The sequence below is a fragment of the Cydia pomonella genome, chromosome 7, assembly GCF_033807575.1.
Source record: "Cydia pomonella isolate Wapato2018A chromosome 7, ilCydPomo1, whole genome shotgun sequence".
Lineage (NCBI taxonomy): Eukaryota > Metazoa > Arthropoda > Insecta > Lepidoptera > Tortricidae > Cydia > Cydia pomonella.
The window spans coordinates 16,356,964-16,371,041 of record NC_084709.1 but is presented as its reverse complement, the minus strand read 5'-3'; the positions used below and the strand labels follow the sequence as shown (position 1 = coordinate 16,371,041).

Genomic DNA, 14,078 nt, shown 5'->3' with positions numbered 1-14,078 from the left:
AGGAACGGCGGCCTTAGCTTGGTCGCATTCCATTAGATTCGCAAATGTGCTACTTTACTTTTGTATTCAGTGATATATATTAGTACTACCTTGCGGCTATCCATTATAAGATTATAGTTTTATTAATTTTGTCAGTTTTTGCTCAATGTTTTTGCTTAAAACAGGCTTTGTAAAAAGTGTATGCCGTTTATGCTCAAAGAAGCAAGCACTCCAGTGCGCCGCCGTTGTAACGTTTAACATTCCATTGCATAGATGGCGGCACTGAAAATATTTGACATTCCCTGCATTCCTATAGCTGTGGGCTCGGCTCAAATGTCAAACGCGATTATTTCGTCAACAGTGTCGTGGCGCGCTAGTTGGGTTTTATGAAATAACAACAAATAATACGGCAGTGCAATTAAAGTAAAATGGATGTTCAACGTTAAGATCCAGTGTGTTTTTTTGCGCCGAGTGAACTGGTAGCGAGTTGTGTGAAACTAAACAGTTTTTGCAATGCCGTATTGATTTTTGTTCGTCACCGGTTTTGTTACGCTGTTATGAACTTTTTCCTAACTTATTCGAGTTAAAACACTTTACTGGTCGTAATCTAATGTTGATTAACGTATTGTTCTTTGTATTTATGCGAGGACATTGTTAAGTGGTGCTTATCGAGGACGGGATATCGAATTGGGAATAAATTAAGTAAGTACCTTCTCTACCTACTTGAATTCCTTGATGTTTACATTTATGCCAGATATGGATTTATACAGATTTTATTGCATTCTACAACCTTTATTAAGAAGTAGTTAAACAATTATAGATTAAATTCATATCTACGATATAGGCACATATTTATTCAGGACCATGTTTGTTTATGATTGCCATGTTCATACATATCTATTTATTATTTGGTATTTACAGCTTTTGGTAGATAATCTGTTATTTTCCAAGCTTAAAACACCTGTAAGAAAAAATACAATACAAAAATACATAGCGTTTACTTGAAAATGTATAATTATGCAGCGTATACTTGTTGCTTATTCAATATAATATACAATTTAATCATTTAAAATCATGAATTTTTATACTTGATAATACTTTTCTATGTTTTACAATAACACGCCGCCATAATCAGATCAAGTCGCCCACTGTTTTGATTTCCATTACTTGTACAACTCACAACGTACTTAGTACTTACCTACCGGTTTGATTTGCGAGTGCGAGCAAAAAATTCGCCGCTACTTACCGCAAAAAAATGTTCATGCGAGTACGACCTTATGTCAAAGCTGTAAGGAGCATGTAATGGCCTTATTTTCGAGCGTGGAATCTCGCGAACATAATAGCGCGGAATGCGACCAATAGGGGTGTCATTACGATCGCTTACAGAGTAAAATTTTCATGCTAACCATTATAAGAGCACGCTCCGATCCTCGCATAGTTGTTACGGTTCTAGAGGTTTCAATATACTGGTTCTGGGGACAACGTGAACTCGCTTGTATAATTGGAATGCTCGGCCTGTGCGAACGCATGTGGCACTGGCAGATAACGCGTCGATAACGCCTGATTAGCCAATGTGACCCGGCAGATTCATTTCCCATATGCCTTAGGTCGCATCTGCCGTATTACTTATAGATCACGCCTTTAGGATTGCTAGATGGAAGCCCCAAAATATCTATAGGATATAGGATAGAATTTATAAGTTCAGCTGGAGTCAGTTTCGCGGGAATTAAATATCTATGAATCTAGTATTAAACATACAAATCTTCTAAATCTGCAATAGATCTTGCCATCAAGGAGATTCATATATCAATACCATATAATATACCTAATTATATTTTAGACATAGAGATCTTTATTTGCATACCAATATATGTTACATACATGGACCCTGGAATCGAAGACCACGCAAAATTTCAGCAGATTCTTGACTATCTGGCAAACCTCGGTGGAATGTCGTCTTGCTGATACTTTCAGCAGCAGAACTGATGGTTGTGATTTGTCTGAACTCTCCCAGCGTTTGCCTCCCGGCGAGAAATAAAAATCTCCCGATAAATGCGTCTGGGAAGGGAAAGTATTAAAGCCGAGAATCTTTATTATTCCTGTCATAGAACCTTTCTTGATTCTGCCATGGACTCCAGAATCATGAAATTTAGAAAATGCATCCAGATATCTTTGTATTTCGATTTGGCAACCCGAATATAACTGAAGTTTTTTGGGATACTTATTTTTATTTTAGTTGTGTAGGACTATAATTCATTTACATTCCTTAAATATAGGTAGGTATTAATTCTTGGATTTATACATTCTTATTCCTACTTACGATCTTATTTTAAAAAAGTAAGTAGGTATAATATTTTTTTATTCAATATTTTTCTTATAGGCAACATTTGAATGAGTTTACATTTGATTAGTAGGAGTAATTCAACTAATTTTATACAAATAAAAAAATAAAATTTCATTTATTTAGAATAAATATACCCCATTTTACAAAACAACTCTTGTGCCAAACTACAGGACAGTTTACTAAACTGAAACTGCAGGACATGGCAAGTGGTTTACGAAAGTAGCATTTTAGAATGTATTTTTCGCGTTAGCAACCCATCTAATTTGAGACCTTACTAGGCGACCATGCATAGATATAAAAGGGATGCTTACTTATACAGAATTTGGGCAACCCTACTTCAAGGGGAACATCTGCTCGTTCCCGCCGGCCCCTCCGGCCACGTGCGCGTTGCCATCTCAGAATAAAAACGTGGAATGAAAATACAAAATTAAAAATACTTACGACATTACTCCACGAAACACTTACGCAGCAGGGGTAGCCTACCAACCGGCGTAAATGCACCGCACCCCAAAATGCAGGCTAGCCCTAATAAGACTACCGATAACAACGCAAATGCTACCTAAATGTAAGGCAATAAGGTAGCATTTCCATCGGACTGGAGTAGGAGAATGATTATTATTTTTAACTTTCGGAATGTCAAGGTTCGACCACCATGTGGTTTTCGTCAGGAGACTAGCAGGTGATAACGTTTTACGTAAACTTTAGGCAAACGAACATCTGTCCTGAAAAGACATTCTTGTAGAAATTTATCAGAAAACCATGCGCGCAAATTTGGTGCGGATATCGACCATAATCGACCGTCAGTTCAAGCAGGGCTTATATGGTGTAGGTAAGAAAAATTAATAGTACATATATAGCAGTGGCGGAGCGTTAACAGGACTCAATACCCATCGGCTTGTCGAATTTTAAAACAGTTGAGCGCTTTTACGACAGGTCATGGAAAAAGAGACAAATTACTTTCGGCTTGCTGTAAAAAAAAAATAACGCACTGGCACGCCACCTGTACTTAGGTAACTAGGTGCTTACTTTAAACAATGTACTATAATAACTTAACATTCCATTGGTATATTATCCTCCCCATGATTTTAAGTTAGGTATTCACGAGTTTGCCTAACTGATATTTCCTTAACTTGATATATTGATTACTGCAAAATATTACAAACCAAGTTTCTGTATCTTTATACACGCTTTTAATGCTGACTGTATATTTTGTCATTTGCACATAAAATAACACACACTTATACAGACAACACACATAATTACACCCAGTTAGGTAGAATATCCCTATGTTAAAATTCCTTTCAGTTACAACTAATCTTTATTGCCTTTAAATCGAACATAATGGCAGGCCAATTCGAATTTACACTGATATCTGTACAAGTGTACACGTATTGGCGCGAGCAAGACGCACGATATCTAAATATCATTCAGATGTAACAACTGATTATAAAAGAATTTAAGTTATTTATTTCATGGAAATAAGCAATGGAAATTATATGTTATGTACACACCACCTATCCTACCTAATACAGGAAATACTTAGTGGAGGAAATAAGATAAAATCGTAAGAACTTGAACTTCTTAAAAGCTTTAAGATGAAAGCATTTGTAAATTGTAGGTATCTAAATAGTTAAGTGTTATTTAGTTTACAGGATACACCCCGTTTTCTGGAACGGTTAATGACTCTATGTATGAAATGTCAACAAATTAAATTAATTATAATCAACCCACATTTATTTGTTAGACATTCAATTAAAGCGTGCTACGTAAGGAATAGATAGCAATTAAAATCATGAATTTCATTTTGTTAATTCGCTTGTTGAATGTTGATGTCAAACTTCCAATGATTGATGCTTTCCTAGCGACGTATTAAAATTCCATTCTAATTCATTTTTCCCCAAAATTGCGTGCCAACTACACTGGCCTTTATGTTACTATTATCTGCACTATAAGTTTCATTTTGCCTTGTAACTAAAACATTAGGTACTTATGTGTCGAAACGAAATTCTTCAGTCGGCGTGCCCGCACAATTCGTGACTTCGCCTCTGGCCAGAAAAATTCTATTGTGCCTAATGTATCAACCAAATTCTTCATCATTAACGTACCCATCACTCGTCATACCAGAATCTTGTTTGCCCGCACTCATCCAAACCTCTTATTTGTCCAAGATTGTCTAAAGGAATGTCCACTTCTGTAAGTTCAATGTCATCCTGCGTTCCAGGAATTTGACATCCATTATTGTGCTCATTATGATTCATCAGGATCCGTTGAAATGTTACAGATATGTGTGGAATCCGTTTAATCGTAGACCGTTTCATGCAGTGTCGCTGACATGTGATAAAAGAAAGTTCTCACACTCACACCACACGGTTCAAGATTCTCAGGCTCACAACTAACGAAAATCGAGATGTTTTACTGTTGTGGTTTTCTACAAAGACAATGAAGACAAGACTACTAGAACGTAGTACTTATTATATTTTATTCGGGCTTTAACACAATAAGTGAACAGTAAAAACTGAATGATTTAGCTAATGATAATCATTTAATAAGCATGTTTCTTTATTTATCACCTCGCTTGGCCGTCGCAGAAATATTTCGCGTGGTATGCCAATTTAACCATGCGAATCTCGTTTATTATTATCACAATATTTGGCGAGTATCATGCAGTAAAGAACTAACAATCCCGTTTTGATTTAGCTATGAATATTCAAAGTTTATTTACCTTTAGCTTTCTTAGTTAGTGAAATGAGATCTGTGATTATATTGTATATGGGAATTTTATCTTTCTTATTGTGTACGAACTCTGTCGTGTGCTTGGGAACTTCATGGTGGTCAATTGTATCCGTGACTTTGCCACCGTACTCATTTACTATAATGATAGTAATTGCTCCGTACAATTCAATCTCTGCATCTTTTAGTAAGGTCAGTTTGTTGCAGTGCTTCCCAAGCAATCAAATCATAATGTCGTATCATATCTGTAATATCGTCTGAATTCGCATTCTCACGGTATAAGAGATAATATAATAAATGATGTTGTTGTTTATCCTAATGTTTACTGGATCAAAAAATCCATTACTACCTAGTTGGTTAATTTACTCTGTGATATTTATTCATTTACTCTAGCTTACCACACATTGCCAAAATGAAATATTAATTTTTGATCGAAGCAAACTATTTACATGTCTTTTTGATTAAATGCTTTCTGTTTAATATTAAAATATATTCTATTAAATGGATCGTGGACACTCTGTCAAATCAATTAGGTACAACACACTAATATGTTCTTAGAGGAGCGACTAATTTGTCACATTAATAAAACAAAACTGTCACATTCGAAGAAAATAACGATATGGAATTTAATAGAAAGCCATAGTGTTCAACCGTTCAACCGTACCATCTATCAAATCCGTTACAACGCAGTGAGAATGTCTTATCTGCCATAGCGTGGACCATTGGCCGCGTTCCCGATCCCGCCGCGGTATGCGGTCGATCCACGTTTCACAACTCTTTGTTTGATCCGATCTGCCTCCTCTTGCCCGTGGGAGAATAAAGACGTATATGCCTCTAACACATAAATAGATACGACGTTGCGCTACCAGGATACGCCTTATTTACGTGAGTGCTCGTACGGCTTGGCTCGCGTCTGTCCACCGTCTAGTCGTTTACGTGCGATTAGGAATTTCCGCCGCCGAACTATTTGCATGCGGCCTTTGCGACATGTTTGCAATGCTTTGTCGCCAGAAATATTTATACTATAATAGACATCGTTGCCCCGTCGCCAAAAATATTTATACTCCATTAGACAAGTCTGCCGATAAATTCTTTGGATATTTCGCTCGATCAAAGCGGTTTCAGTTTATAATACTGGTCGCTAAGACCCCTTGTTTAAAGCAGTCATTGTTTAGCTTACCGAACAGCAGTCGTGTCAAATATATTTAGCAAATGACGTACTTACAACCCAAAACAATGACAGCATATTATGATGTGCGAGTCGAACAATGCTCAAATATTTTTATATTATTAAAGTAGGAGTCAGTATCGGCGGGCAATTTGGCTTGTTTTGTTTTCTGAATGTTTTAAATACTCGCTCAAGACAATGGTTTTAAAACCCGCTCTCATTTCAGGTACATAAAATGGAGAAGATTGAATCCCCGTTGGACGTATTGTCCCGAGCTGCGACTATGGTACAACCATGCCCGGCGTATCCAGCCAGTGACTCTGATGGCTTCGGTAAGTAATTAAAACATTAAGTCGCATGTCTAAAACGCGTACCAGAATGTCGGGTAATTTTTCCAGTAGCATATTTTCCGGCTACACATTCCGAATTGACTTGTCCTCATGCATTAAACATGGCTATTATGCTATCAATTAATCAACGAACACTAATGAATCGTCTAGGAATTCAACAGCTACCGTATGGCAATGGAATCTACCTACTCGAGCGACTACGGTAACGTCTTGTCCAGTTGAGACTCGAATGTAGATACGGCGTTTTCTGTGTATTATATTGGAGTTTGTTTGAGATGCGATACGGCCTTGTAGGCGGATCACATTCCAGATTCCATCTCGTATTGTTTGATAGTTACCCGCTGCGGGCGTCGCAGAGCACGTGATTCTGATATTTCTACAAAAACAAATCTGGTTTAAAAACTAGAAATTAAGCAGAGGCCTTTTCCATATGATGAGAGCTTCCATAGCTGAATGGATAACAGTAATAACGGCATGCCAGTGTTGAAAAGCAAATTGGCGACATGTTACCGTCTAGGGATGGTGAACACATCAATGAATAGGACCTAAAAGCCATCCAGACCCCTGCATCTAATAGCCGAAGAACTTAGGTGTCCGATGTGATGAGCAGCAATTGATTTTAATTCGATGACGATGATAATACACAGTTGTGAAAGACATTGGCTCTAGCTGCTTCTTCGACAGGGTTCACGACTCCCGCTCTTAACAATGCGCCATTGTTGCTGTGAACTGGTTTCACGATGAAATGCTTCATTGGCAACACAGCCGATCTCTATTGCCGGATTATGACCGTCGCGTTTTTTTGCTGTTTTTTTATATGACGATGCGCAGCCGAGCGATATATCCGGGTGAGCCAGGATTACAGGAAATTCGCGACGATTTGAACTTATTTAAAATTGTCTGACTTTTAGCAAACAATGCGATAAATCAAACTTAGTTAAAATACTTACTCGTAAGAAATACAATTACAATAGGTACGGAATATTTACGTATGCGCGGAAGACCGAACTGAATTGAGCGTTCAAAAGCGTATCAATGGAATTTTTGAAAACCGAAAACTCTTAACAATTTTCTTTAAAAGTATGTATAGTCTGTATACTCAATATAGGCAACCAATTCACTGAGTCTAACAAATACCTAGTTATTAAATGAAAATATCGTATTTCAGTAAGTAGATATAAATTCCGTACGGAGATTTTTAGCAGCAAAAACAACAGTGAGTTTAGATTGAAGCGTGTCAATAACTGAAAATACACTCAGTATAATAGCATATAATTAAAATCACGTGCATGAAAATGAATGCAAGAACAACAGAACAGCGAAGCTGAATGCGCTTTGTACAGTCTAGGATACCTAACTTATGTTTTGAACCACAACGGCATGACAATAAAGTGGAAAAGTGACAACCCTTTGCTCCTCACTGTACCTTCCTTTCTCTGTTCTGAACAATGGCAGTAAATGTTGTCTAGAAAGCTAGCTGAAAGCGAGCCAGAGCGTCCCGCACTCCCTTGTGCGTTTCGCCGCCCTACTAACTGCTACATCCTGTTGACATGTCTTTTACCTCTACGGATCTGCACGAATAAACATCCTGGATGAGAATCTCCTATAGACTTAGTCTCTACAAGTAGTTATTGTACAAGCAGTAATTCAGATCAGCAACATTAGTAACAGCGCGAAAAAAGTGCCCAATAACGTTTCACGTATATGTTTATTGTTTCGTCTCATTATTTTCAATTTCTCGTAGTATCTTGGATGAGTTTTGTTGAATTTCCAACATGTATCTAATGTTTAGATTCATTTTTAGATCTAGTTCAATATAAAAAATATACCAACGGCGGAATTAGCGCCTAAAGGCTTTTTCTATAGTAGTAAATTGGTCATTAGGACAATTACTTAACAGGTATAAGTATTAACAGTTACTTAGGTACTTTCTACCTATTGGTAGGTTGCAATCTATTAACTGCACTCTTCTCCTTCTTTGAATAAGTTCATGCACTAGGAACACCGAGGCAAAATTAACACTTGGACTAGGCTTGAGTCGGTCTTCAACTAAGAACGAAAGAACGACGAGACACGCCAAAGCCCGAAAAGTATGAAGGAAAATCTAATATTTTTCCATATATATTTTTCTTATTGAGTTAAGGACTAAGGTGTGTTAATATTATCTTGCACCTTGAATTATATTCATTTACCAAAGATTGAACCGATTCCTATTCGTTCCTGGCTCTGAACAACCGAACTGAACTAAAGGAACCAAAAGACCGAACTAGTTCGTTTGACCGATTGACCGAGAGCGGAGCGTTCTTTGTAGTGAACAAGTAGGTACAAGCCTAACTTGGACATTATATGCAATCTTCATATTTTTCCTTTACACAAGCTGACCTTTTACTTGGACTCTCCAGCAGATAAACTTACTGCTGGCTGCTTTTATTAACATAGCACCTACGCTTCACTTAATGTGAAAACAATAAAACTCCTCATCTTTGAAAAATTTACACGTCTTCTCATCAAAACCCAACTACGCCCATAAATAATGAACTTATCAAATACGATCATGCTATACGTGCTCACTTATTTGTGTTTACAAACAGTGGTCAGATTGCGAGTAATTATGCAACGCGATGACAGTGGCGCGTCGCGGGCGCTCACTTTCGTTAGTTTAGTTGCGCGCGCATAGCTCGTGCGCGGCCAGAGAAAGCGCTCAGGAATTTGGTCGGGCCACATCGTCCCACAGAGTTGAACATGGGCACAATTTCACAATGTTTTTTAGTAAGAATCTGATAGATAGTTATGACGAAATTTGCCAAATTATCCTATAAAAATAATATTTTTCCGTGTCGTTTTGTCACGAATTTCAAGATTGATTTGAGGATTTTGGTCATCATTGGGTGATCTATACTTGGAGTAAATTTACAAAAATGAGAGTATTTTTCGTTGATCTAACCATCTAATGGCAGACTATACCTAATATACTCGTTTCTGTGTATTTAATTCAATATCATTTTGAAACTTCGTAATAAAATCCTGGGCGCTTTTATCGAGTGACAAGGAAATGAAGTATTTATCCCTCTCATATCACTTGATAGATTGACATTCTCGTTTTTGGCTTTGTCACTTTATTTAAAGCATTTTAATGTTATTATATTTTTGTAATATTTTATTCAAGTTATAAATACTTGGACCAAATAACTAACACTGATATAAATCCATGCCTGCGTACACGATCCTATGAGTATGAGCTCTAAATTTCAGGCCAAATTTGAGGTCATAACCTTTGCAAAATCTGTTTACGACAAGTCAAATACCTATTGATTCACCAAATTAATCAACAATATCCTTATCGACCAAACACCACGATAACTCTCTAGGCAGAGTAGGAAATGGTAAGAGAAGTGAGTTTTATTGTGAAAGATATTGAACTGAATGTGGCATGTACATATATATCCGGTACGCAGAGGCGGCGTGTTACGGTTTCGGAAAGAATGCAGAATGTAGGTTGCGCCGACATGCCGACTACAGTTACGAGCATTCACAGGCATGCAATCGCTCTTTACTGATCATAAAGTTGAGATGTGAAAAATTATCAACATTGTCATAACTTTCAGCGGAGAACTTTAAAGGGGTTTCCAAGGGCTAATTCCAGAGCTCCGGAAGTAAGATACCTAATAGCTGTTTTGACGATGTAATAAAAGAATCGAAACCAAATACTAGTAATATATCTATTATTAACGGCCTCCTAGCCTAGTCGGTAGTGACCCTGCCTACTAAACAGGAGGTCCCGGGTTCAAATCCTGGTAAGGTCATTTATTTGTGTGTTTATCACAGATATTTGTTCCTATTCCTAAGTTATCCACAACACAGGTCTTATTGAGCTTACTGAGGGGCAAGGTCGATTTGTGTAAGATTGTCACATAATATTTATTTATTATTTCTGAGTACATTTTACTTTATTTCTGAGTACATTTTACTTTGTATAATGCAATCTAGCGTGGTTCTAGTTAGAGGGGATAACGCAACGCGCCTATTTTTTCGAGTCATAGAGATAAACAATGTACTGGTTAGTCGTGAACGAAGTAACCAACGATTCTCTCGGGCACAGGCGATCAAGACAAAGGGTGAAGCATTGGCTGTTAGTTTGGATATAGCGAAGGCCTTCGATCGCGTTTGGCATAAAGCACTTCTTTCGAAGCTACCATCTTATGGGCTTCCCGAGAGATTATGTGTATGGGTCAGGAGCTTTCTAGCAGACAGAAGCATAAAGGTCGTAGTTGACGGTAAATGCTCAGACTCCATGTCTGTGAATGCTGGTGTCCCCCAAGGCTGTGTGCTATCACCCACCCTATTCCTTCTTCATATCAATGACATGCTGCAAATCAGCGGCATTCATTGTTATGCTGATGATAGTACGGGTGATGCGTCTTACACCGGCCGCACCAATATCTCTCGGGAAAACGTCATAGAGAGCCGGAACAAACTTGTGTCTGAAATTGAGACTTCCCTAAAAGAAGTCTCTGAATGGGGTCGACTTAACTTAGTCCGTTTCAACCCTACCAAGACACAAGTTTGCGCGTTTACCGCAAAAAAGTTAGAGTTTGTCGTATCACCACGTTTTGAGAGCACTCCCCTGACTGCCACACCCGGTATCGGAATCCTTGGCGTCGACATCTCGAGTGAAGTCCAGTTCCGCGGCCATCTAGAGGGTAAGGCTAAATTAGCCTCAAAAAAGCTCGGTGTGCTCCACAGATCGAGACAGTATTTCACACCGGCCCAACGCTTACAGCTTTATAAGGCGCAGATGCACCCGCACATGGAATACTGTTCTCATCTATGGGCAGGGGCACCCCAGTACCAGCTTCTCCCTCTGGACCGCATCCAACGAAGAGCGACTCGAATTGTCGACTGCCAGTGCATTTCGGATCGGCTTGACTCCTTGGCGCTGCGTAGAGATGTGGCCTCGCTCTGCATTTTCTATCGCATGTACAACGGGGAGTGCTCCGAGGAATTGTTCGGATTAATCCCTGCCGCTTCTTTTCGCCATCGCCCTACGCGACAACATTTCCATCCTCACCAGTTAGATGGTTGGCAGTCCTCAACTGTGCGTTTTTCCAGGAACTTTCTGCCTCGCACAGCTAAACTGTGGAATGAACTGTCGCCTGCGGTATTTCCGGACCGATACGACCTTCAAACCTTCAAGAAAAGAGCGTACTCCCATCTTAAATGCCGGCAACGCACTTACAACCCCTCTGGCGTTGCAGGTGTCCATGGGCGGCGGTAATCGCTTACCATCAGGTGATCCGTCTGCTCGTTTGCCTCCTCTACCATAAAAAAAAATTCTTATCGTTGGTTACTTCGTCCTAATGAGGTTTTATTTTTCTTTTTTTGTTTATACTACGTCGGTGGCAAACAAGCATACGGCCCGCCTGATGGTAAGCAGTCTCCGTAGCCTATGTACGCCTGCAACTCTAGAGGAGTTACATGCGCGTTGCCCACCCTAACACTCCGCATCCTCGTTGAGCTCTGAGTAGTAGAGTAGACTGAGAACACAACACTATGAGTAGGGTCTAGTGTTATTTGGCTGCGGTTTTCTGTGAGGTTCCCCAGTTGGGCTCTGCTCGAGATCTGGAATGACATCCGCTGTGCTGTGCCTTACCACACAAAGCGAGATGATATTCACAATGCCCATACCTTTCTTTTGGTCGTAGTTTAAGGACGTACCCGGGTCCATTTCGAGTTATGGAGGTTTTGGGATTTGAAGGGAAGGGTAGTTTTTTTATGCACTTATATGGGGCTTGGTAAGAAAGCAGAATGTTTTACTTGACACACAGTCCAGAAACACTACATAGTTTTAGCCACACATACGAGTTACGAGACAAACATGACTGATACATCTTCTAGTTACGCGACCTAGCATCGTGTCTTGCTTACATCTTTGCTCACACATTCCCTCACCAAATAACATGTCATATGGATTGTTTACAAAAACGTAATTCAAACATGAAAGCTTGTCGTTAGTAAATTCCTTCGCCAATTGATCAGTGTGATAGCAAAAATGCGAGGTGGCGTGATCAGGTGACACGGGCACTCGCACGCATCGCTGGCATCCCGATACCAATGAAGTCATCACGTAGAATTTCTAATAGCCACGGATTCCATTTCGTTGACGAAGTGAGAGTACGGATATTTTAGCTAGTCGCACGTTGTCTGATCAGATGTTACATTGTTTCGCAAATTAATTACAAAAAAAGGAAAAAGGATGGGCCTAAAATTGATCCTTGGGGTATTTCCAGTTCTAACAGCTCTCTGATACCACTTGATATATCGTTCTCTCTGTGGTGTAAAATATTCATTAAAGTAATTATATTATTTATGGGAATCGGGATACAATGTAATACGTATAGTTGTTGTTTTACAAGGGGGCAAAGTTGTTGTTTAACGGCTCGTGCTAATATTGATACTCGAGCAAGCGAAAGATTCCAAAATTGAACCACGGGCGTAGCGAGTGGTTCGATATGTGGAATCTTGAGCGTTGCGAGGGTTTCAAGGCAAGAGGGTTAAACAAACTTTGCCTCCGAGTGAAACACAAAAAAAAATCACTTCACCAAGGCGAGGAAAATGCTAACTATGAAATATCAAAAAAATTAAACCAAATCAAATCCAAATGAACTTAATAAAGAATTATCATTTAAAAGTCAATTCTACCAGCTCAAAAAATCAAGGAAACAACTCAAAATTTGCATCTGATCACAATGCATCTGTAACTTTCTCATCAGTTTATGAACAATCAAGAGAGTCTTTACCAATTGGTGTGGTAAAAATTATTTTACTACTAAGTTCACTTATTAATAATACAATAATAATAATAATAATCAGTTCTCGAAAATGGTCGTGCCACGCTCTATTGGGATCGATCTATTATCAGTGACAGGACTATTGTAGCCAATAAGCCTGACATCGTGATAATAGATCGATCGCAACGCCGGGCCGTGCTCGTCGACATCACCGTCCCCCATGATGAGAATCTCGTGAAAGCCGAGAAGGACAAGTCCAGTAAGTACTTAGACTTGGCTCACGAGATCACCGCCATGTGGGATGTTGATTCGACGATCATTGTCCCGATAGTCGTTTCAGCGAACGGTCTCATAGCGATGAGTCTCGACTCGACCAACACCTTGAGAGACTCTCGCTAGGTGGTTGGATCAAGGGTCAGATGCAAAAGGCGGTGATCTTGGACACGACGCGTATAGTACGTCGGTTCCTCTCTCTGCGGCCCTGACCACCGGCAGCTTGGGCCCTGCCCCGCTGCTGGCGGCACCCTAGGTTAGGTTTTTTATAATGTGTTTATATGTATTTTGTATTGTTTTGTAAGTGTTTTTATATTTTACTTTTATATTCATATTATAAAAAAACCTAATCTAAGATATGCAATGAATAAAGAGAATAATAATAAATATTCTTTATTGTACACCACATATCGAAAAGGAGAATACAAAGAGAACACAAATTACAA

At 39.0% G+C, this 14,078-nt stretch overlaps 1 protein-coding gene across 1 annotated transcript in view; it reads left to right on the top strand.

Moving 5' to 3' along the window:
- Positions 1-313: 313 nt before the first annotated feature.
- The window catches only part of LOC133519989 (transcription cofactor vestigial-like protein 4), a 43,342-nt gene continuing 29,577 nt past the window's right edge, over positions 314-14,078 (top strand). Inside the window, exons 1-2 of the mRNA XM_061854212.1 lie at positions 314-681; positions 6,448-6,553. Coding sequence (XP_061710196.1) covers positions 6,457-6,553 — 97 coding nt within the window. The 5' untranslated portion in view covers positions 314-681; positions 6,448-6,456. The remainder of the gene's footprint in view (positions 682-6,447; positions 6,554-14,078) is intronic.